At 50.7% G+C, this 24,263-nt stretch overlaps 1 protein-coding gene and 1 pseudogene across 2 annotated transcripts in view; one reads left to right on the top strand and one right to left on the bottom strand.

Annotated features, from left to right (window-relative positions):
- Positions 1-21,118, bottom strand: part of ISX (intestine specific homeobox) — a 40,982-nt gene extending 19,864 nt beyond the window's left edge. Inside the window, exons 1-4 of one of the 2 annotated variants that reach the window (XM_066358249.1) lie at positions 19,896-21,118; positions 9,503-9,654; positions 7,974-8,090; positions 5,752-7,115 (exon numbers count right to left, since the gene is read on the bottom strand). In XM_066358249.1, coding sequence (XP_066214346.1) covers positions 6,873-7,115; positions 7,974-8,090; positions 9,503-9,654; positions 19,896-20,088 — 705 coding nt within the window. In that variant the 5' untranslated portion in view covers positions 20,089-21,118 and the 3' untranslated portion in view covers positions 5,752-6,872. Of the gene's footprint in view, positions 1-5,751; positions 7,116-7,973; positions 8,091-9,502; positions 9,655-19,895 lie in introns of those variants that run through there. The other variant, XM_066358251.1, reaches the window with a different exon arrangement.
- LOC136383476 (large ribosomal subunit protein uL14-like) lies at positions 11,436-19,587 on the top strand (annotated as a pseudogene).
- Positions 21,119-24,263: the final 3,145 nt, after the last annotated feature.

Raw genomic sequence — 24,263 nt, 5'->3', positions numbered from 1 at the left:
TTGGGCAGCCATCTTTCTTCTTTGCTCCTCTCTTCATTCCCCAACCCCCCACCAGGTTCTTAGTTTATGACCCCCTTCAAATAACATTGCAGGATTCTTGGGGAGATAAGAGTTACCAGGTAATTGTTTGGGAGCTGTAAATGACTTAAATAGGTTAGGAGTCTAATTACCACCAAAATGACTTTATTGCCTCCTGGCATAACAGGGCTGTAACCTTCCTCCCCTGGGGACTACCACCCCACCCCCAGGGGTCACACAGCGGTCAGGGCCAGCAAAGGAAAAGGAGAGAGGCCATCTCCCGAAAGCCCACACTCTGGCAGTGCCTGGGAGCAACCTGAGTTGGTGGAGGAGGTCACAGTGGGACCCCGTGGGCTCCCCCCTCTCTCTTCCATCGGCTTCTTGGGGACCCTGGCAAGTCCCTGCCACTCTCTGATTCTCCACATTTACCTGCAAGGACTGCTTTTCTGTCCTGTATGGAATACTGGAGCTAGTCCTGTTTATTTATTCTAGTTGTTCAGAACTTTACTGTGGTACAGGGAACTGTGGGGGGAAGCATACGCATAGCTAGTCATAATGCAGGATTCATTCGTTCATCTAGCCACCCATTCTCAATATTTATAGAGCATCTGCTATGTGCTAGACAGTGTGTTAGAAAGGAAAATAGATTCAATTGGCGGTGACTGTATATATCCTTTATACATTCATATTAAAAATTTTATAGGTAGTGGTTAAAAGCTTTGGAATCAGGGAAATCTGAGTTCAAATTAGACCTCTGCTGTGTGACACTCAGTAAGCTGGCCCCCATCTGACACTTATGATGCCTTTGCCATAGGATTGGTGTGAGAATTAAAATGTGTGACACATAGTAGGTTCCCAATACACAGGGGCCACTATGACATTAATAAAGGAACAAAGTGTTGTGGGGTGAAAAGGAGGAGTCATTATAAAAAATAATATATAATTTATTTTTGAGATATAGCTGTAAAGATGATATAAGCCCTTTCTAAACCACCAAGCCACGAAGCCACGCATTGAACAGCCACCAGTGTATTCTAAGCACTTGAAAGATATTATCACTTCAAAGGGGAGATGGAGGGCAATGGGGCTGGAGGGCAGAGGGCAGTGTTTGAGTTGAGTTTTGAAGCATGAGTAGAATTTCAATAGCTGGAGTGGGGGGGCATTCTTAGCCAAGGAAAGTATAGGGCAAGGGGCATGTAATAGGAACCTACCTAGGGTGTTCCAGGGGTCTCAGATGATTTAGTGTGGTGGGAAGCAGGGCTCATGAAAAGTTATGGAAGAGGAGGAGGTTGGAGAAGTGGTGGAAGAAGGGGAATTGAAAAACCTTGCCTGTTAGGTCCTTGCTTTGCCCTTAAACTTGTCTTCCTATAATTTCCATTCTGGTCCCAGTGTTGTCCACTGGGGCTGCATAGAGCGAGCCTTTCCTCTTACTTCAGAGGAACCCCGCAGACATTTGAATACAGGGCTAGCTCTCCAGGAATTCCTCATTTGCATGTCAAACATCCCTGGTTCTTTCCTGCCACCATCAAGAGACCTGGTTTTGAGAACCTCTACCTTCCCGATCATTTTCCCCCCTTTAAAGTGAATGACTTCTGGATTAAAATTCCTTTATCATGGAAATTTTCTATCATATACAAAACTAGAGAGGATAGCTTATATACCCTCACAGTCCTGTTCCCTCCTTCCTTCTTTTGTATGTGTGTTTGTTTGCCAGAGTATTTTATTTATGTATTTATTTATTTTTTATTTTTTTGTATTTTTCTGAAGCTGGAAACGGGGAGAGACAGTCAGACAGACTCCCGCATGCGCCCGACAAGGATCCACCCGGCACGCCCACCAGGGGGCGATGCTCTGCCCCTCCGGGGCGTCGCTCTGTCATGACCGGAGCCACTTTAGCGCCTGGGGCAGAGGCCAAGGAGCCATCCCCAGCGCCCAGGCCATCTTTGCTCCAATGGAGCCTCGGCTGCGGGAGGGGAAGAGAGAGACAGAGAGGAAGGAGAGGGGGAGGGGTGGAGAAGTAGATGGGAGCTTCTCCTGTGTGCCCTGGCCAGGAATCGAACCCAGGACTTCTGCACGCCAGGCCGACGCTCTACCACCGAGCCAGCAGGCCAGGGCTGCCAGAGTATTTTAAAGCATAATCCCAAACACTATATCCTTTTATCCATAAGCCTTCAGTATGCAACTCTAACAAAAAGTGACGTTGAAAAACCAGGTTCACACAATGGTAGGTTGTTCAGCTCTTAAGAGAGATGATGGCTGACTGGAGTTCTGATGGCATCAGCCTGAGGACTCCACAAGTCCTCCTCTTGAACACAGTCTAGTTGGTCTCCACTTGTCTCTTAAGAGGAAGCACCAGCGAGAGAGAGAGCGTGGCACTCCAGGTGGGGCTGGACTTGAGAGAAGGAGCATCACTCAGTCTGTCCCTAATGCTTGCGAACTCCCCTGGGGGCGGCGGCACACTGCTCACTCCCACTGAGCTCACCTGTCGGTAAGTCACTGAAGCCCTTTTCTCACGGATGATTGCTAAGCCACCTCTCCTTTTTTATGAACTTTCCTCCTTGGTTTTCTGTTCCAAAGTGAAGCTTATATTTATATTATATTTATATATAAGTTATATGTATACATAAATATTTTGTGTAATATATAAAATTTATATGTACATATTTTATATATGATATATAATATTTATATTATTCAACGTGAAGTTTCACTTTGTTGTCAACTCTTCAAGGTTCGTTTCCATTAAGAGATTGTCACTATAGGAAGGCTGATAAGGAAGGGGCTTCCGAGGACATCGATTTTAGTTCCTTCACTTTACGATAATGAAAGTGAAGTACAGAGAAACTTCTCTGAGTTAAGTCGCTCAGGGTCATGCACCAAAGGGGTAGACCAGTACACCGATGACCCCAGTGAACCACATTTCCAGGCCTTCTCTTGCTTATGTGGTCCCTTCCCGCATGCCCCCTGCGTGTGGCTGTGTGATGTTCTTCGGCCAGTGAGACATTAGCAAGCAGTGTTAGCAAAGGCTTCATTTAGCACCTGGGAACTCGTGCTGGTCTGCTTGGGACGCTCACTCTAGTGGTGCCCTCGTACCTTTTGCTTTGTGCCCTTGGAATCCTGCAACCACTACATGAGGAAGCCCAGTGAGAGACACATGGCCCTGTCACCCTGCCACCTCAGCTAACAGCCTGCCCAACCCAGACCTGTCCATGAGCGAGGCCACCCTGATTGCCAGCGGCCATCGACACACACGTGGGCAAGCCCTGTGAGAGTGCCCAGGTCTGCTCAGACCAGATGATGAACCCAGCCTCACCACAGTTGTGAGCCAAAGAAGCAACTAAGTTTTGGAGGAACTTGTTATGGAGCAAAAGGCTCATGTAGGCAGAAGCCATCATGATGTTTTTTACCTGTAAGAATATCTTTATTCTTTTCTTACTCAAATGAGATCATAACACTGTACCACCACTTGCTTTTTCTATTTAATAATGCATCTAATGACAATTTCCCATGAGGTATGTTTCAATCTCTCTCATTATTTTAAACAGCTGGACGAATATACTGTAATTGACTCTACCAGTGTCCTATTTAGGTGGTTTCTAGTTTTTGCTGTCACAAAGCCTCAGTGAACAGTCTTATGTGTAGAATTTATATACATGTGTATTTTTCAGATAAGTTCTTGCAAATATAAATCCTGGGTCAAAGAATTTTGCACTTAGAATATTAATAGTTGCTGAGTTATCTTCCAAAATAATCTATAACTCATACTTCCTTATCATGAGTGACTATTTCACCACCCTTCCACCAATACTTTTACATATTTGCCAGTCTGAAAGATTAAAAAAAATGTATTTCATACTATTTTATTGAGATTTTAAAATTATGAGTGAGGTTGAGAATATTTTCATATGTTTAGTATCTATTTTTGTTTTTCCTGTATATCTCTTATCTCTGCTCTTTGCCCATTCATTGTCTATGGCTCGTAGCCCTCTTAAAAACTGAACTGTTAAAAATCAGCGGATATTAAAGAGCCGCTACTATATCTCTAGACACATTCTAGGTATAGACTTTATAATGTGAATTTCAGAGGAGTTTGAAAGGCAGTAAATGATAACTTCCTAAATTTATAGAGTTGGATGAATACAAAACACTCACCTGCATCGTCTGCTATCACTCACAGCTAACTTTGAGGCAGGTCTTTTTATTCTCATTTAATGGATGACAAAAGTGAGATTAGTAACTGTAGGTCAGAAAAAAAATACCCTTATATAAGCTACACACACGTGGCTTTGTGCCATGTGCTCACGCACTAATCTTGCAAAGTGCTTGCAGCTGGGAAACGAGTGAGCACGCCTAACCACATCTGTTTTCCCTACAACTTTGAAACTGGCATAAAAAGATTGCTGGGTGTTCTGTCTAGCCCAGTCTTCCAGGATTTCTGCACCTTTCCTTGTCTTTGACCAATTTTTCAACTCTTTAAATTGTAGAAAATTGGTAACAATGCAAATGAATTTTGTCCATAGAAATGCAAATGAGCTGTGTCTGGTGGAGACGCAATTGGCTGTTTCCCTGAGGCCACCGACCGTTTCTGTCTCTATTTGTAATGCACGTCAGCATTCCTCATTGCCTAGATGTCTATCTGTCCTTTGAATTCTCCTTGGAACTGTTATGAGGCCAAACTGATTCCCTCATTAGTGAGTTAAAACTTTGGCACTTGTTTATGTTTGTATGATTTTATCTTTTAAGAAAATGATCTCAAGTCTCTGGTCCACACAGCCTGAATGTGAACCTGTCAGGAGTTGACTTAGGTGTGTTTGACAGGGATCCTTTACTATGATTTTTTTTTAAAGCCATGGAGCTCTTTGAAAAGCTGATGAAAGCGGTGAACCCCTTCCCTGGGAAAAACAAACAAGAAAACAGACACACACTACTTTGCATTACTCTTTGGGAGGTTCCTTGCTCCCTGAAGATGGGTTTAAGAATTCCTGGGATGGAGTCTAGTGTTGGTATAGCTGCTCAAGTTCAGAATCAGAAAAAGGTAGATGGAGGAGCTGGGAAAAGGACTCTTTTCTTAACACTTGTTGAGTGCCTACCACATGTCAAGTGTACTAACTCATTTAATTGTCACAGAAACTCTAAGGCACAAGACACTGTTGCTATGCAGAGACTATGTACACAGAGGGGACCTGTCACTTGCCCAAGGTCACACAGCTGGCACGAGTTCTAAAGTGATCTCTTTGCCCCACAGATATAAGGTAGAGGGAATAAAATAGTTCAGAGGTGGACAAAACAAAAACAAATCCCTCCCTAGAGAAGAAGAGATGGCCCCCCAAATCAACTTTTACATGTGTACTGAGGCAGGTGTGATGTCCTGGTCATAGGAATGTCTTATGGTCGGCCGAACCTTGTCTCTAGAACAGGGTTCCCCAAACTGCGGCCCCCTGAGGCCATTTATCCAGCCCCTGCCGCACTTCTGGAAGGGGCACCTCTTTCATTGGTGGTCAGTGAGAGGAGCATAGTTCCCATTGAAATACTGGTCAGTTTGTTGATTTAAATTTATTTGTTCTTTATTTTAAATATTGTATTTGTTCCCGTTTTGTTTTTTTACTTTAAAATAAGATATGTGCAGTGTGCATAGGGATTTGTTCATAGTTTTTTTTATAGTCTGGCCCTCCAACGGTCTGAGGGACAGTGAACTGGCCCCCTGTGTAAAAAGTTTGGGGACCCTTGCTAGAGGGTTCTGGGGGAAGGAATCTGGGACTAAAACATCGCTCCACAATGGGTTCTGCCTGCACGCTTTGCAAAACACTTTCACTCCCTTGCAGAGCCTCCCAATCACTCTGTGAGGCAGGCTAGGTGGGCAGGCCATTTTGCAGACATCAAAACCGAGGCCCAGACAGGGCGTGTGTTTGCCCAAGGTCTTGCTGCAGGGACGCAGGAGAGTCACTATGAAACCCTGGGCTTCTCGGGACAGCGAGGCTGGTCTGGCAGCTGGGCCCCTTGCACAAGTCCCGGGGAAGAAACTCTGCAATGAGCTTGCTGTCTGACTCTTCATTCAGACCAGAGAGGACAACATCCCTCCCCAATTCAACAGAAGAAACAAAGACATGCAGTTGTGTTTAAAATTAAAAAAGTTTTCCCCCCCCTATATTTCTTTCTCTTTTTAAGACATTCACATCAAAGCCACACAGAATGTGTTAGACATGGGCCAACTGCAAGGTCACTGGTGGAACTTGTGCCTGCAGGAAAAGGTCGGCACTATTCTTTCAACCAACCTGGATTGAGTTCATAGGAGCAGAGCCTGGTGGTTCATGTCAATATCCAGTTCTATTTATGGAGCATTCAGTAGGTACTCAATAAATGTGTCATGAATGAAAGAGCAAACAACCTCCCATTGGCCTCCTCTATGACTCTGTACCCACCATGGTTTGTTCACCTCACCAAAGTAAGGGTCAGAAGGCTCTCAGAGGTCATCTTGTCCAACCAACGGCTTCATGTTACAGATGAGGCCCAGAGGGGGTGAGTGACTGGCTGGAGATCACACAGCAAGTTAGAGGAAGCACAGGAGCAAGAGAATGATCTCCTCGTCCCAGAGCTTACCCTGAGATCTGAAAAGCCTCTGTTGCTGAGCCAGGAGGGCCACCATGGCCAGGAGAGGTGAGAGCGTCCTTCAGCGGGCCACCGTGCTGCTGAATCTGATGCAGCCTTCCAAGGGGCATGCCTGGGGAGGCGTCCTGGGATGTGGGCCGTCGCTGGACCAGGAGATTGACTCCCTCTGAGGCCTGGGCACCCTCTCGCCACTTGTCTTCCCCGGAGAGGAGAGTGGCTCCATTGTGGGGGGGATGTCCATCAGATCCCTATGTTGAAGTGGCGCAGACGCTGCCCCATTTAGGGTGTGGAGGTGGAAGGAGACAGAGGGCAGGGACGCAGTTCTGCTGGACGAGAGGTGTTGGGAGAGGCTGCGTCTCCCATGGGTGGGGTGGGAGGAGGGCCATCCGGGCGGGGAACCAAGCAGAGGCCAGCTGACCTTGAGCCCGTGGATAATAACACCGTGTGGGAGGAGCCAGCCTGGGCAGTGCAGGGGGCGGCGGCAGGGGGCCCTGTCACAGGAGAGGTCAGGAGAGCCGTGAGTCCTCAGCTCTCCCCGGGGCTGCCCACAGCGTCCCAACCGCCCCCATGACTTGGGCAGCTTGGAGTGGGTGGGGGGTGGGGTCCCAACCGGGGACCCACCCGGGGAGAATCGCATGCACTGGGGGCCAGGAAGCCTGCTCCTTGTCCCACCATTTACAGCAATTGTTTGACGTAGAAAAGACCCTTTGCTTCTCAGAGCCCCGTTTCTGCATTAGCAAAAACAAAGCAAAACCATAAATAAAAAAATTCCTGCCTCATAGCATCACTGTGGGTCTGCACGAACCTTTGGCATAGGACTGCCTATCTTGTGTGGTGCTGTCTCCCCCGAGCGGAGCATCGGGGACACATTCCGAATATGTGTTGCCTCGATGGACGGCTAGTACTTAGGGAGCGTTTCCTAAGTGCCACACAGTCTTTACATCTCAGTCATCTCATCCCCATCAAAACTATTATTACTGTCCTCTGAGAGGCACAGGAACTCCTCCGGGGAAAGCTGAGATTCGAACCTGGGCCGTCTGACTCCAGTGTTCAACCTCTGTGTGCCACCCTTTACTCCATCACCCTGTTCTGCAAACTGCGATGTTTTACACAAGTATTACGAGGAGGAGGGAGAAGCATTGTGATTGTCACTCAGTGGTTGAGGACATAAGGACAGAGAGAGACAGTCCCAGGTCCCATAGACTTCCAGAACATCCTTGCCCATGCTCTTTCTAAAAATAAAATAAAACGAAACATTCCCCTGAGGTGTTCCCTCCTATCTGGGTCTGGATGAGATGTGCCCAGACAGGAGTTCTCCTCCAGGTCCCCTTGGTGCCTTAGCCACTCACGGTCACATCCAGGTCTGTGGCTGGCACTGAGCTGGCCTCACTCGGCTGCTGTGGGGTCCCCAGGCTGCCCGTCTTCTCCAGCTTCCGCCACTTGGCTCGTTGATTCTGGAACCAGACCTGACACAGGAGAGAGGATGGAGAGAAGCGAAGAGTTTTTCTCCATCTGGTACCTCCCTCAACATGTGTAATAACAACGCCTCCCGAGGGCCATCACAGGGTCGAGTGCTCACGGCGAATGTGCCGGATTTCTCTGGCTCTGGAGGTCAGCCTTCTGAGAGGGGATGGGGGACCACAGCCTTCAGTGCCTGCAGGGCGGGGGCTCGTTGGGGAGGGAAGCAGCTGGGCGCCACTTAATTGGGAGTGGTGGGGCGCAGGGTAAATGGAGCCTACGGGGGCATCCTCTCTGCTTCAGCCAGCAGCTACCATGTGCCCTGGGAACCCAGCCTTGCAGGCTCATTCAGTTTCTAAGACAGAAATCCTGATTTTTATGGGAAAGCTCTGAGTTTTAAAATTACTGTGCAGATCAAATAAAACCCACCCGTGGGCTGTTTCCTTCTGGTGGGTCACCAGTTTGCAACCCCTGTGGGGCCCCTTGGCATCTGCAGCAACATTGGCAGTTTCCTGTATTCATGAGCATCCCGATTGTACCTGACACGTGACCATGTGTACTTGGTCATTCTGCCGAGACACCTCTGAGTTCTGAGCCACTTAGCTGGTGCTACCAACTTAGCTGGTGACGGATTCCAAGTGGAAAGACAAAGGGGAGGTCTGAGACAGGGTGGTCCTTAGCCAGAAAAAAGGTAGATTAGAATAAAATAAAAAGTGAAACAATGACCCGAGCCCTTGCTCAGATTTTGAATTTGAATGAGTTTGTCATAGTTGTTAAAAAAAAAGAGAGTGACTTAGAAAAATGTTTGTATGGCCCGTGAGCTAAGAATGGCTTTCACATTTTTGAATGGCTGAAAAAAAGTCTAAAGAAGAATCATATTTTACGACACCTGTAAATTACACAGAATTCTCATTGTAGTGCTCATCAATAAAGTTTTATTGGAACTCCACCGTGCTTGTTTGTTTATATATTGCCTGTGGCTGCTTTTATGCTACAAAGGCAGAGTTGAATAGTTGTGATGTATATGACCATATGGCCCCCAAAGCCTAACATAATTACAATCTGGCCCTTCACAAGAAAACTTTGTTGAGCCCGGGCTAGATTATCAAGAGGCATTTTGTGAGGCTGCATGGTGGACGATGTTCTGAGACTGTAGCCAAGTAGAGAAGAAGGGCATGGAAGCCCCTATCAATGGCCACCACCAATGCCACCTCACTCCATTTTCACCCTCCAAGGAAAGAAATATTATTATGCGGACCTCATTTCCTGGTGTGTAATATTTAGCAAATATGACTGTATTCATGGGACAGAGGCGACAGAACATTTCAGGCAGGGCAGCCCCGGAGGGTCCAAAGCCACAGTGCCTCCCCCATGGCCCCAGGTGCATTGAGGTGGGGCTGAGGGGGGGGGGCAGCGGTACCTGCACCCGAGCTTCTGGGAGGTTGATCCTGGCCGCCAGTTGGTTGCGGATGTGGATGTCCGGGTAGTGGGTGAAGTGGAAGATCTTCTCCAACTCGTGCAGCTGCTCTGTGGTGAAGGTGGTTCGGACCCTCCGCTTGCTCTTCCTCTCACCTGAGTAGATGGGGGAGAGCACATTGTGTCAGTGACCTTGGTGTTGGCGGTTTCAACCTCTGTGGCCACCACCAAGTCTTGGTACCTAGAATACTGAAGTTTTGCAATATATTTTTTTCTAGAAACCCTGTCCCTAGGCTGCCCCCCTCCCATCATCCTGATCGTCCTTGTACTGCTCAGATGCCTTCAACATCTCCCCCTTTTCTATCACAGGGGATGGCAAACTACAGCCTGTGGGCCAAATCTGCCCCACTGTTTTTGTAAATAAAGTTTTATTGAAACATGGTCCTGTCCATTGGTTTATGTACTTTCTGTCTATGGCTGCTTTTGTGCTATAATGGGAAAGTTGAGTAGTTGCAACAGAGGGCCCACAAAAATCTAAAATAATTACCATCTGGCCCTTTACAGAAAATGTTTGCCAACTTTGGTCTACAAAGTAAAGTCTGACCTCTACAGCAGTCATCCCGTGGCAACCTGCTTCCAACCACCTGTCCAGCCTCATGACCACTCCGGGTCTACTACACCATTTGTGGGGCCTAGTGCAAAATGAAACTGTGGGGTTCCTTGCTCAAAAAGCAGGAAGAAAGTGTTTTCCTTTCTTTCTCAGTCTTTCTCTTGACCTGTCAGGCTGTTTTCTTATTTGCTATTTAAAGCTGTGCTCCCTTGGGTACAGGGATGCTAATAGGGTGAGTGTGGACCCTCTTAGAGACTCAGGGACCACCCTCCTCTCACCAGCACCCAGCCCATCCCCCAACCTCAGGATGGAGGAGAGGAGGCAACAGCCACTGGGTAGGGGCTGGAGAACAGGTGGCTGAGAGCCCATCCCGGGGAAGAGGGGACTGAGCACAAATTGAGGCTCCAGGTCCCTGAGATGCGCTTCATGGCCTCACTGGACTTTACTTACAAAACATAGCTTTAAATATAAAATTATTAAGAATTTTAAGGTGGTAACCATAGCATTAAACCCCATTAAACCCCTTCTGAGTGTGGGACCCTGTGCAACAACCCTGGTCACACACATGCCCATGAAGCCAGGCCTGAGTGTGTGTGTGTGAGAGAGAGGGAGAAAGAGGGAGAGAGAGGGAGAGAGGGGAAGATCAGGTATTCGATCTAGACAATGTCAAATCTGAGATGCCCATTGACTGTTCCATGGAAGCTATCTAACAGGTAGAGGCATATATATTTGGAGTTTAAAGGGAAGCCAGGACTGAGATTAGATTTGGGAATCGTCAGCATGTACTTGGCCTCTGCAGTCATGGGAGTGGGTGAGACCACTCAGGATGGAAGTGCAGATGAAGAAGAGTGGATGGTCTGAGAGTAAGCTTGAACCCCTCCACCATCAGGGCTTCAGCAGCCAGTGAGGGAGCCAAGAGAAGCCAACGAAGGGACCAGAAGGGGCGCCGTCTGAGGTAGGAGGAGAGGAAGGAGGGTGCTGAGACACACACACCCAGTGAAGAGACTCTTTCAAGGAAGAATGCTCAGCTGCATCCATGCTGTGACTACACCAAGCCAACAAGGACACAAGAGTGGGTCACTGAACCTGGCCAGCACAAGGACCTAATGATGGCAGTTCCCGCAGAGTTGAGAGAGTGATGGCGCAGTTGGCAGTGGGTGGAGGAGAGAAGGGAGGGGGGGCAGAGGAGGCAGGAACTGCAGACCACTCTCCAAGGTGTGCTGGGGACGTGGAGGAGGAAGTGCCTTGGGCAGCTAGAGAGAGAACGTGTGGTCCAGGGAGTGTAGAACGATGAACATTAGCTTTCTGTCCCTTTTTGGCATTCAACATGTCAAAGCAAGGATGTGATGGGTCTTCTGGTGCAAAATTTTGGATTTCCCTGGGTCTTCTGGTAGGAGCCAGCTAACATGGGAGCCAAAAACCTGTCTATCTGTGAGGGGGCTCAAGGGACAACTGAACAGACTTCCTATTGCTGGTGTGGGTGACATAGTGATGGCCACAGTCAAAAAAGGGAAAGCAGACCCCAGAAAGAAGCATTAGGGATTTGTCATAACAGGGAAAATGTTATCTTGAAGATAATGCAGGGGCCATAGCAAACAATAAAGGCGAGATGAATTGTTCTGCCCTCACTGGACCCCCTGCAAAGGAGTGTGCAGATCTATGGCCCGGCATTGCGTCATTCTCTGGTGTATTTTTAAAAACAAAAAGCCATTAAAAGTCACCCCCCACCTCCAAATAACAAACTTTATAACGAACGCCGTGTAAACTCCCCAATAAACTTTCTCCCTGTGTTGCGATTTCCTCTAACGGCCACGCATCTCTAGGAAAGAGAGCACCATGTGCCCTAGAGCTGCCTGATGGTGCTGGGGAAACTGGAAGGCCAGGGCGAGCGAGATGAAGGGTGATGGGCACACGCCCAGCTCTCTGCTGGCGCCTGGGGAGGAGAAGGGCGTGCCGTGGAGAGGGTCATGCCCAGGGGCTCTGGCTGGTGGCTCTGAGTGGAGTGGACCTGCCCATGTGCACAGGGCAGGGTGGGATGGGGAAGAGTAGCATCTGAGGGGTGGGCTCAGGAAGCATGAGGTCACAACTTCCGTTTTCCCTCCAACTTCAGGAGAAGGCCGCTGCAGGAGGGCGGCGAGGGGAGCCCTCGGGGCTGACACTTGGGTTGCAGGCCACAGTGGGCGTGAGTGTGAGGAAGCAGGGGAGAAGGCAGAGCAGCTTACATGGAACATGGAACAGAGAGGAAGGTGGGACACAGAACTCAGCTGCTAGAATTTTGGACCTCATTAAACAAGAAGCTGGAAAGATGAGCTCATAGATGGAGCGCCCTGCACGGGATAAGATTCTTACTCATCAGGAAGGGCTGGTATCTCCTGGGCCTCAGTCAGAGAGGACGATGGTGTAGTGGGCTCCATTTTCCAAGCTCTGGAAGGAGCACTGGATTGGGAGTGAGAATATCCTTGAGTTCCTGTCCAGGCCTAGCATCACCGGACCAGGCAGAGAAGCCCAGAGCTGGTGGCACCTGGGGAGGGCCTGTGGGGTGGCGGGGACTGCCACTCGCTCCAGATTGCTCCTCTCCCCATCACTAATTGCTCAAGCTGTGAATCACACTTCAGTGGGTCTTCACTGAGAACGAGTCAGCAGAACTTAATTAAACCTGGAGCCATTTAGCACATTGATCATAAAAAATACACAATTTACACAGGTGATTAGGCCACCTAATTATAAACCGATGTTTCTCCACGCTCGGTTCCCTCCTGGGTTGTCCTTCCCGGGGGTCTGCTGATGGGCCCTGGCTGCTCAGCCCCAGGGCTCTGCCACTGGGCACAGGCTCTGGAAATGAGCTTTGTCCTTGTCTTCCTAAGGCAGCGGGTTCAGCATGGAGGCGATCCAGGGCACCCTTGGGAGCCCTCGTGCAGGCTGGGCACATCTCCTGGATATGACGGAATGGGTGCAGGGCAGGAGCCTCCCAGGGCAGAACTGCACTGGCCTCTTCACTCCGGTCCGGTCACGGACTGCCTGCAGTTCCCCTGTTCCCCCAGCATCCACCATACCCTCCTCTGGGAAGCCTTCCCTGGCCTCCCGACAGACCATACCTCCCTTAGCATAGGCTGTCAGAATACTGCGTCACGCTGTCCCCAGCACTTACAATAGCTGTCCTCATGCTTTCATTGGTCAGTAGTGGCCGGCCGTTTGTCTCCCCCGCGAGACGAGGGCAGGGCTGTGCTTGTGTCCTGCTCTCTACCTCATCCCCACTCCCAGCTCAAGCTGGTGGTGGCTTTAAGGTAGGACCCTTTGAATTCTTGTCTCCTTTGGTGTGGGCCCACCCCAGGGACTCCGGTAACAGATGGAGTGCATGGAGGTGCTGCTATGAGGGCTCTTGGCCCGCCTGGGCCATCAGGGGGTGCAGCTTCCACTTGGTTCCCTCCCTCTTGGATTGCTTGCTCTGACACACCCCACCGCCATTTGGGGAGGACACTCCTGTGTCATGCGGAGAGCCCCGCCTGAGAGCCATTCACCCACCAGCCACAGGCATGAGCCACCGTGGGAGCAGATCCTTTATTCTAGTCCGGCCTTTGAGTGAATGTAAGCAACACCCTTACTGCAATCTCCCAGGGACCCTGAGCCCGAACCACCCAGTCAAGCCATTCCCAGATTACTAATCCACAGAACCTGAGGTGATAAATGTTCATGGTTACTTAAGTCACTACATTTTGGGACAATTTTATTTATTTTTGAGGAGGGGGTGCAGCACCAGATAGGCCTGCCACTCAGTAGCGCTGCCTGGGTGAAGCATATGATGGACAGATACATGGGATATAAATTACAGCCCGTGCTCAAGCCTCCGCTGCCCGCTCTAATTCTCCTGGCTGACGCTCTGGGGCCTGCTATTAAGTGATGTTGTCAATGCCCTGCGTGCCTCCCTCAGGACTTCTGTGCTCCAGAACAGCTGTCTGCTGCCGGGATGTGCACTGCTGGGCTAAAAGGCCCAGATAATTCTAAGGAGTATATTTGCTTCCTTCCCACAGGATTTAAGCTTCAGTTGCGCACAGTGGTCACCGGCTTTGTCACACACCCTCTGTTCACTGTCTTCCTTTGTCTTGTTTCACAGCCTCACTGCTGGTGGTCTCTGCCCATCACAAATAGGATACTTGTGCTTTTAAATCCTTTCCTTTGGGTCTGCCTTTTGGGGGACCCCACACAAATACTTTTTTGTTTATTTGTTTTTGTGGCTGGGGTCAAGCCTTGTGCTGCCTTGTCCCCCACAGGGCCTCAGGACGACTCAGGTTCTCAATTCTAGAACCAGCCTCCAGGCGTTCCCAGCCCCGTCTGGTTGCGACTCTGGTGGCGGTGACTGAGAAGAGGTGTCTGGAAGAGAGAGACCGGACCACACTGGTCTTGGGGGAAGTACACGCTGTTAGCTCTGCATCCTTTAGCCCAGCTCCTGTCTGTTCTTGCGGAGGCCTCGGCTCTCCCTGTCTGAGGGCCGGAGCCGTTAGTGAGCTGGGGACACACTACAGGTTTCAGACAGTCTTTGTCCCAGTGCCCAGAGCAGAGCAGACCCCTGCCTTTGGTTCTAGGTCAGGGTCGGGAACCTATGGCTCGCGAGCCAGATGCGGCTCTTTTGATGGCTGCATCTGGCTCACAGACAAATCTTTAATAAAAAAATAGTAACATTAAAAATATAAAACATTCTCATGTATTACCATCCATTCATTTTCTACCGCTCACGTTCATGGTTGTGGGTGGCTGGAGCCAATCACAGCTGTCCTCCAGGAGAACACCAAATTTTTATTGGATAATGTGTAACATACACAGATCATTGTATGGCTCTCACGGAATTACATTTTAAAATATGTGGTGTTCATGGCTCTCTCAGCCAAAAAGTTTCCCGACCCCTGGTCTAGGTGTTGCATGTGTGGTGGGGGGGGGAGGAGGAGGAGGAGAGGGAAGAGGGAAGAGAGTGAAGAAAGAGGAAAATGAGGGGGACGAAGAAGTGGGGGAGGTGTAGTGGGTTGAATTGTGCTTCCCCTCCCCAAATAGATGTCCAAGTCCTAACCCTTGGTTCCTGTGCATGTGACCTTATTTGGACACAGTCTCTTTGTAAATTTTAATTAAAGACCTTGAGATGAGATCCTTCTGATTTAGGGTGAGCCTTAAACCCAGTGACTGGTGCGGCTACAAGAGCACCGGGAAGGAGATTTGACGCAGACCCCAAGGTGAAGGCTGGGTGTGATGGAGGCAGAGCGTGGATGAGGTCTCTATAAGCCCAGCAGATAGGATTTGGAGAGAAGCTCCATGTGCCTGGAGGGTAGAGATGAGGGGCAGGGAAGGCATGATGGGAACTGAACCTGGGGACCAGCAGGGCCCGTCTGCAAGGAACTCTGAATGTCACACTAACAGGCTAGAGGTTGATAAACTACAACCTGAGGTCAGATCTGGCCCTCTGCTTGTTATTATAAATAAAATTTTATTGGAACATAAACATACCCATTCACTTTCACATTGTCTCCTTTCCAGGTATGACAGAGGAGCCAAGTAATTGCCACAGAGACCATCTAGCCCAGGGGTCCCCAAACTACTGTCCGCGGGCCGCATGCGGCCCCCTGAGGCCATTTATCTGGCCCCCGCCACACTTCCGGAAGGGGCTCCTCTTTCATTGGTGGTCAGTGAGAGGAGCACATTAACCATCTCATTAGCCAAAAGCAAGCCCATAGTTCCCATTGAAATACTGGTCAGTTTGTTGATTTAAATTTACTTGTTCTTTATTTTAAATATTGTATTTGTTTCGATTTTGTTTTTTTACTTTAAAGTAAGATATGTGCAGCCTGATCAGGCGGTGGCACAGTAGATAGAGTGTCGGACTGGGATGCAGAGGACCCAGTTTCGAGAACCCGAGGTTGTCAGCTTGAGCGCGGGCTCATCTGGTTTGAGCAAAACCTCACCAGCTTAGACCCACGGTCGCTGGCTCCAGCAAGGGGTTACTCGGTCTGCTGAAGGCCCATGGTCAAACCACATATGAGAAAGCAATCAATGAACAACTAAGGTGTCGCAACAAAAAACTGATGATTGATGCTTCTCATCTCTCTCCATTCCTGTCTGTCTGTCCCTGTCTATCCCTCTCTCTGACTCTTTCTCTGTCCTTGTAAAAAAAAAATTAAAAAAAAAAATTTTTAAATAAGATATATGCAGTGTGCATAGGGATTTGTTCATAGTTTTTTTTTTAATAATCCAGCCCTCTAATGGTCTGAGGGACAGTGAACTGGCCTCCTGTGTAAAAAGTTTGGGGACTCCTGATCTAGCCATTAACCCTTTGAGTAGGGAGTTTTTTGTTAACCTTTTGAGCGAGGATGTACATGAACATACATACTATTCAAAGCGTTAAAGTTACTATGTGGCCCTTTACAGAAAAGCTTTGACCACTGCTATAGGACATTCCTCAAACCCCAGGGATTCCACTGTCCTGGTCACTTCCACCAACAAGATGGGCAGAAGTCAGCACTGCTCTGAGGTGGTGTCCCCAGGCTCTCACTGCTGCTGACCCTGCCCTGCTCCAGGTGGTGGTCACCATGTCTGGGTGTATCCACTTTCACCTTCCCAGCCCCCAGGCGGGCTCAGAGTGAGCACTCAACAACTACTCACTGAGGGACTGAATGGCTCCTGAACGTGAGAGGACATATACGGGTCCCCCACAGGCCAGAAGACCATATGGTTTACCCACTCCGCTGGTCTCTTCCCTGCTCATCTTCCTTTCCCTTGAGAGTCACAGTTTCCTGGTGGAGGGTCATCACCCTGGTGGGACAGGTGCAGTGATGGTCTCCCTTCCCAAGGTCTGAGCCTCTGAGATGAAGTGGCTTCTTCCTGACTGAGCCTGCCCTGACATTAGAAGATCCCCAAGCCTCAGGGAGCTTGCCTCTCTTAGAAGGAGAGAGTGGTCAGCTGGGCCCAGCCTCCTCTTTAGTTGGGAGACCCTCTTGGACCTTTCCATTGGCTTGAGACCTGGGAGGGCCCAAGCCTTAGATGATGAGGGTCCCTGTGAGAGTGGAAAGACGTGGGGAGGGTGGGCCTTGGTGACCGCTGTGAGACACAGGGGAGGCAGAGCACTGGCCTTGGCCTGGGTCACTGGCCTGGCTCCAGCTCTTGTAGGTATTGCAACTCAAAACAGCCAGTTTGCCTCCCTGGGCCTCGGCCTCCTCAAAGAGTGGTCATTGGACCACTTTTCAGAGAGTTGGCTAGAATTTGAATTCCTGGGCCCCATGGGAGAGTCAGAGTCTGGGTGCCAGGCCTGGACTGGTACGTTTTCACCAGCTCCCTAGGAGGCTGAGATCCTGGGGTAATGTTTGTCAGTCAACCTCCAGCAGCTGCAGCATGAAGCCTTCTAGGTGGTAAGTGAAGCCAAAGAGAAATGTATTCCTCTGCTATTACTGGGGTGATGGAGAGCATGGAACACCCCATGGCCGGTCCTGCAAGCCGGGTGGGGGACACTGGGAGGGCAGGGAGAGGTGGAGGCTATTGATCTGATCACCTGTCTCCCACCCATCCTGCTCACGCTGCCCCTGCCCTACCTGGCGAGGAGACTCCCTCTTCTGGGAGGAAGTGTCTGCCGTGGAAAATCACGACGAGAGAAACCACCAGGGCTTCTCAGCAACCAGTTTGTTGTGGACTTGGTCGTGGTAATCAGAGCTGGGAGGGACCTTTGGAACGTTCCAGCTCTGTTCCTTCACATTGCGGATGGGGAAACGGACGCCCAGTGAGGGGAGGCCGCACACTGGTGCCAGCCTGGGGCTTGGAGGCCAGGTCTGTGGCACCCCAGCTCTCTGCCCTCCTTGCCCAGCATCGCAGACTCCGGCTCATCTGCAGTCTCTGCCCGTGACCTCTGTGGTTTCTGGCTGGTTGGCATCCCCTGTGTGTTATTATTTGCTTAGCATCTCCCCGAATAGACTTTTTTTTTTTTACTTAAGTAAGTAAAATTATTTAAAAAGAAACCTCACATCATGAGCAAAAAATGGGTAACCAGTATCCTAGGTCCTAAAACAGAAGCTTAATGTAGAAATAATCAGACCTATTAACGTCAATCATCTCTGTCTGTGTGGCCCTCAGCGGCATCTTGGAAACCCATGGGCCCTCCACTGGTCTTTTGGAAGTACGGCATTCCCGCAGGGCGGGGGATGGGTGGATTTAAACCATGTTCAGGAATAATCCAGTCTCAGCCTCCAGGGTTCACTTCTAGAGCAAACGACTCAGGGAGTTTTATCATCTCTAAGTTGGGAGCTCACAAGTGAGACAATCTGATGGAAGGGTGGCCATGAGAGTGCCGTGAGGGCCAGAGGCACTGCCTAACGTCACCCTGCTATTCTGGCAATCACGTACTGGGGAGTCTGCTCTTGGTTTAGCAGGGCAGCTGACATGGACATGCCAGAGTCTACAGGAGAGGTTTAGAATGAGTGGCTGCCTGCTGTTTTGCCATCAGCCATTGTCAGGCTAGGAGAAGGAAAGCTCTTGTGGTGGGGAGATTAGACTCTTCCTCTTTCTCTCTCTCTGTCTGTCTGTCTGTCTCTCTCTCTCTCTCTCTCTCTCTCGGGCAGAGAAGACAGTCATGGGTTTTATGTAGCTGCAGCAGGAGAGACTGGGGGTAGACTCCCAGAAGAACCATTTCTGTGACTGCCCATTCAATTCACTGGAAGCTGTTCATGAACTTTTGAAAATGAAGCTGGGAATCCTTTCTCATTAATAAGCTCAGTAGCAGGGAAATGTGCCACCTCCCTGGGAATGAGTGGCCTCCAGGGTCCACCTCCCCACCCCCCCCCCCCCCCGCAGACGAGTACAACCCCCTCTTTGGAGACTCAACTGAGGCGGGATGTGGGGCTGTGCGTGGTCGGAGATGGCATCACGGGCTCCCCTGAGCTTCCTTTCTTTGGATTAAAGGGGTTGAAAGTGGGAGAACCAGGAACCTCATGTGAGAACTCCAAGCTCATCAGCTATGAGTTTCACTCCAGCGGACGCTCAAGGCATCACCTCAGTTTCCCCTTCCTGCACTCAACCGTTTCACTGAGAATAAAGCTGAGGCCCAAGTTGGAAAAGGACTTTGCTGAGGTCACACAGGCCAGGGTAGATGAACATCACGAATTCCTGACTTTCAGCAGGGCGCATGTGTCCACCTCAGTGCCCTTTCTCAAGCCAGCTGTTAGGGATGGGGTCTGAGATATGGTCATTTTTATTTGGGGACATGCCCCGGGGTGGGCCACTGGCCTGGGGTGGGGTAGGCAGATCTGGGCAAAGTTGCAGTCTGGACTCAGCTTACGGAGGAGAAGAATGTGCCGACCGAGCAGTGTTTAAGGGCAGTCAGAGCCAGGTCCTAATCTCGGGTCCTCTGCTTGCTAGCTGGGCAACTTGGGACCACCATCTACCTCTTCTCGTTCATAGATGAGTTCCTGCAGCTGTCAGGTTATGACAATTACCTCTTTGCACTGAAGTTATAGAGGAGGCACACACAGACTCCAGGGCAGTGCCTATCATGTCATAAATGCTGAATAAATAAATGGTAACAAGCATTCTGAGCGGTGGCCTGGTTACATGTCCTGCATTCTGCAATGAACGAGTCCTGGCATCACATCTGAACAACCACAGTTCTGGGCTACATAGAAAGAGATGTAGGCTCCCAGCCCGGTGCCTGGCATCTCTGAATTGTAGAGCCCTCTCTTCTGTCTATAGTAGCCTTTCCTCTGTGTGAGCCCAGCTGGGTCTCGGAGACCCGGGAATGGGTAAGGAATGAGCAGAAGGCACTTACCCTGGGGCTGGTCCTGCAGGGGCCTCTCCTGTCTGGAGCCTGCAGCTGCTGCTTGCCTGGTGCCCTGTCCACCTGCCTCTTCCCATTGGACCATGTTGCTCCTCTCGAAGGGACTCTTTAAGATCTCCTCGATGGAGAAGGACAGGCCTAGCTTCTTGGGGGCCTCAGAGCATCCAAAGTCCTTCCTCTCCATACCCCTGTGGAGAACAGGGCTTGCCTTGGCACTCTCCGTGGGTGGCTGCGAGGAGGGCAGAGGGCCTTTGCATGTGTCCAGCGTGATGCTGGTGGGGGGGGGGCTAGTTCCTCCCCAGAAACTCCTGGAATCCAGAGGGCATGCAGAGGCAGAGAACAGGGCGCTTCATGTTGGATTATCCAGGCATGATGTCGCCTACCCAGGGACTGCCATGGGCCACTTCAAATCACACCTGGGATCAAGGCAGGTCACATGGGAAGAGCTGGAACAGGCTGTACCCTGTGCCCACAGTCTCAGAGCCCTCACTGGATTGGTGCCAAGGGAGTCACCATTGCCAAACTGGCTTCAATCTTGCTGCCGAGGGTCTTTTCCGGGTGGGTGGCCTCACAGTCTCCAGCCTCAGCCCCAGGGCCCTGAGATCACGGCCCCTGGGCAACAAGGCACAGCTGGAAGAGAAGACCTGCCCCCAGAGGAGATCTGAGGCAGCGTGTCCACCTGTCTGCCCTTTCTCTGACTTATGGTCTTTCCCTGCTGGCTCCGGCCAGGCCTCTGGGAAGGCTGTAGTGCCACCTTTGGGTCCCAGGTCACCAACTCTGTCCTGGGCCACGCTGCAGCCAGAAGGGTGATCCCACCGCCACCGGAAGGGTGATCCCAGAAACGGTTGCGGACTTCTCTCAATTCTGCCGCTTCTAGACTCCAGAACGTGCCTTCCGGAGCACCTGTACTCCTGGCGTCCTGCGGGTGGAGTCCCAGGGAGGGGTCCCAGGGTCCCTGCCAGGCTAGCTCTCTGTGATGGGGCTGGCCTGAGTGCTGAGCCCCCACAGTGTCTCTGGTCTGGCCCTGACTTCCCTCTGCTTTCCTTTCCCCGATCTCCCCTCTTAAGTCTCTCCGCAGGCTCCTGGACTGGGTGCCACCTCTTGCCTTTGGCTTGCACGCACCTTATCTGCCCCCTGAGACAGCACTGAAGGGACCTTTCTCTCTGCCCAGTAAACCGCCGGCTGGGAGCCGACAGGCATCGACCTGTTCTTGCCAGGAGTTCTGTCCCCAGTGTCTGTGTAACCAGGGAGGAGGGGGCAGTAAAACATCTGATAAGAGAAGAAACTCTCCACCTTCCTTAAGGTGGGGGATGCAGGTGTCCGGGGAAAGGGGCAGGGGGGCAGAGGGGAGCCAAAGGATGTGTTTGAGGTTTCCGGGGGCGGGGGGGGGGTTGTGCTGGGGAACTGGCTAGGCTGGAACAGGACCAGGGAAAGTGGGAGCAGGATGGCTAGGAAGTGTCCCCAGGCCCAATAAAATATGTTTACTCAGGCGGGAGAGTTTATGGGTCCCTTTAGTTTGGAGGCTGGGCCGGGTGTGGTCTGCTGGGGATTGGTATAGGCAGTCTGTCTCAGGCATGCTTGCAAATATCCGAGCAGAAGAGGCCTTCTGAGCCCTTAAGGGGTTTGTGGGGGGACACGGAAGCCTAGACCAAGCGGCTGCTTGGATGTCAGGATGGTCTGATCTAAGTACCCTGCGGGGGAGCTCCAGGGTGCCCTGCTGGACACAGGAGCCGATTTGCACAAGAATGGCAGATATCCTGGGAGGGAGAGGCTGTGAACATGAATTGGGACGTTAGACTCTAGACCTTCTGTCAGAGGGTGGGGGTTGAGGAAGGCGGAGCCTCATACCCTAAGGAGGGTGAGTCAGAAGAGTTAGGGACTTGCCCTGAGTTGGGGAACAGGTAAAGATCATGATATCTGTTTTTAGGCACTGTTCTCCATGGACATGTTAGGGTATCGAATCCAGCTAGGGGCCTTGGCCAGTTGGCTCAGTGGTAGAGCGTTGGCCTGGCGTGCAGGAGTCCTGGGTTTGATTCCCAGTCAGGGCACACAGGAGAAGCGCCCATCTGCTTCTCCACCCCTCCCCCTCTCATTCCTCTCTGTCTCTCTCTTCCCCTCCCGCAGCCAGGGCTCCATTGGAGCAAAGATGGCCCGGGCGCTGAGGATGGCTCTGTGGCCTCTGCCTCAGACGCTAGAATGGCTTTGGTTGCAACAGAGCAATGCCCCAGATGGGTAGGGCATCGCCCCCTAGTGGGCATGCCGGGTGGATCCTGGTCGGGTGCATGCGGGAGTCTGTCTGACTGCCTCTCCATTTCCAACTTTAGAAAAATACAAAAAATTAAAATAAATAAATAAATAAATGAATCCAGCTAGGGGACTCTGGGCTCTGTTACATGCACAAGTCAACCCTACAATATCAGGAGCGTCATTGCTCACCCACATCACAGCCAATGAAACTGGACATTCATTCCAGGATCCAGGCTCCTTCCAATGCACGATGCTACCATCCTCCAGTTGTGGGCTCCACGTTTTCCAGGGAACAGGAAAGAGTGGAGGAAGGGATTTTATAAGTCAGGAGTGGAAGTCCAGGATGAGTCATGTGACCTTCCTGGATGCAAGGGGGATGGGAAATAGTGTTCTCCTCTGGTCCAGGAGGATCACAGTGGAGTGCCTGCTGTATACCCTTTAATCAGGAGGCAGAGTCCCAACGGTGGGCCTGACTAAAGGAGTTGTTGCCTGGGGAGCAAGGTTCCTTCCACCTGGGGCAGAGGAGGCTGTGATAGATGCTTGTGGTGGCCTGTCAAGAGCAAGGACAGAGCAGAGGCAGCCAAGGAGGGGAGGGGAGGCCATGGAGCCAAGGGTGGTGTTCCCACTGCCTCATTTAACCCACCAGCAGCCTCCTCAGCTGGGTGTCACTCCCACCACTTTACAGTGGGGAGACGCACCCAGAGAGGGGGCGTGGCGGGTGTGGGGCTGCAGAGCTAGCCAGGAGGAGAAGCAGTGTTCACACCGGGATCCAGATCCCAAACCCACCTCTGTTCTCTTCTCCACAATCCCTAGAGACCATCTGGCCCAACCCTCTCAGTGCAGAGATGAAGAACTGAGTCAGACAGCACAAAGTCAGTCAGCGTCACACCTGTCATTTCTAGCACCTCGTTTAATTCTTATTTTGCCTCTCTCTGGGCTGAGCCTTGCCCCTTGTAATGCTGGTGGCCAAGGCCAGGCAGGTTCACATTGGATTCGAGCAGACAGCAGAGGAACTGCGGAGCCAGAAAGCATCTGGCCATACCCGTTTAATAGATTCTTGCAAGGGCGGGCGGAGGAGCAGACAGGCAGGAGAACACCGCTTCTCACGGCAGCAGGTGAGCAAAGAGGAAAACCACCCCTCGTGGCGGCAGGCAAACAGGAAAATGGCCTTTCGCAGTGGTGGGCAAGTGATCCACCCCTCGTGGTGGCAGGTCAGCGATCCACACCAAGGGAAAGTACCTGTAGCCTTTTGCAGGCTTCACACACGTGCCTCTGCCACACATGCTCACACAATAATCATGCAAAGTGCAAGCAAGCAAGCCTAACACAGCTGTTTTCCCTACTCCCCTGGGAAGATTAAGAAGACATCCTCATTGTGTGGACCTGGATACTCACTGTCCTTCCAAACCATCACCTCCCTTCAAAGTTAGTCACAGCCATGGCTTTTACACGTGTGTTCATTCCACAAACATTTCTCCGGCATCTCCAATGTGCCAGCCACTAGAAGGAGGTGACACAGACCCTGCCCTGAGGGACCCATGTGCTGGGGTCAGAGGGGAAGAGAAGATGGTCACTCTCAGTAGTGGGGTCTTGTGGGAGTTCATAAGGCATAAAAGATTGCATGGCTGTTAGGCTCAAAGAGAGATTTGATGTGGAGGGAGGAGACAAAAAAGGGAGTCACCACACAAGTTCCCTTATTTAATCTGCTTGGAGACACACGAGCACATCAAGTCACCTGCACGGTGCGCTAGTCTAGTCTGAATGGTGAGGGAGGAGTTTTACTTTCCGAAGAGGTATTTAGGGAGGAACATGCTGGAGAGGTAGGTTGAAGCCATCTGCTCATTTATGCTTCCATCAAATATTTTTAAGTACCAGACTGTAACGTGCCAGACCCTGAGCACAGTGCCGGAAAGACAGCTGTGATGGAAATAGATAAGCTCCCACTCCTCGTGGAGCTCACGTTGAACACAGACAGAAAATAAACAGATAATAAGTGCCCAATATAATTTATACTCGCGATAATGCTATAAAGAAAAAGAAACGGGATGAAGAGTTCAGAGGGTGGCCAGGCGAGGGAAGGTCCTTCAGTGTGAATTGCAGATGTGAATTTCA

This window comes from Saccopteryx leptura, chromosome 1 (assembly GCF_036850995.1).
Source record: "Saccopteryx leptura isolate mSacLep1 chromosome 1, mSacLep1_pri_phased_curated, whole genome shotgun sequence".
In the NCBI taxonomy this organism is placed as follows: Eukaryota; Metazoa; Chordata; class Mammalia; order Chiroptera; family Emballonuridae; genus Saccopteryx; species Saccopteryx leptura.
Note: the sequence above shows the minus strand (reverse complement) of the source record. Positions and strands in the feature narration are given on the sequence as shown.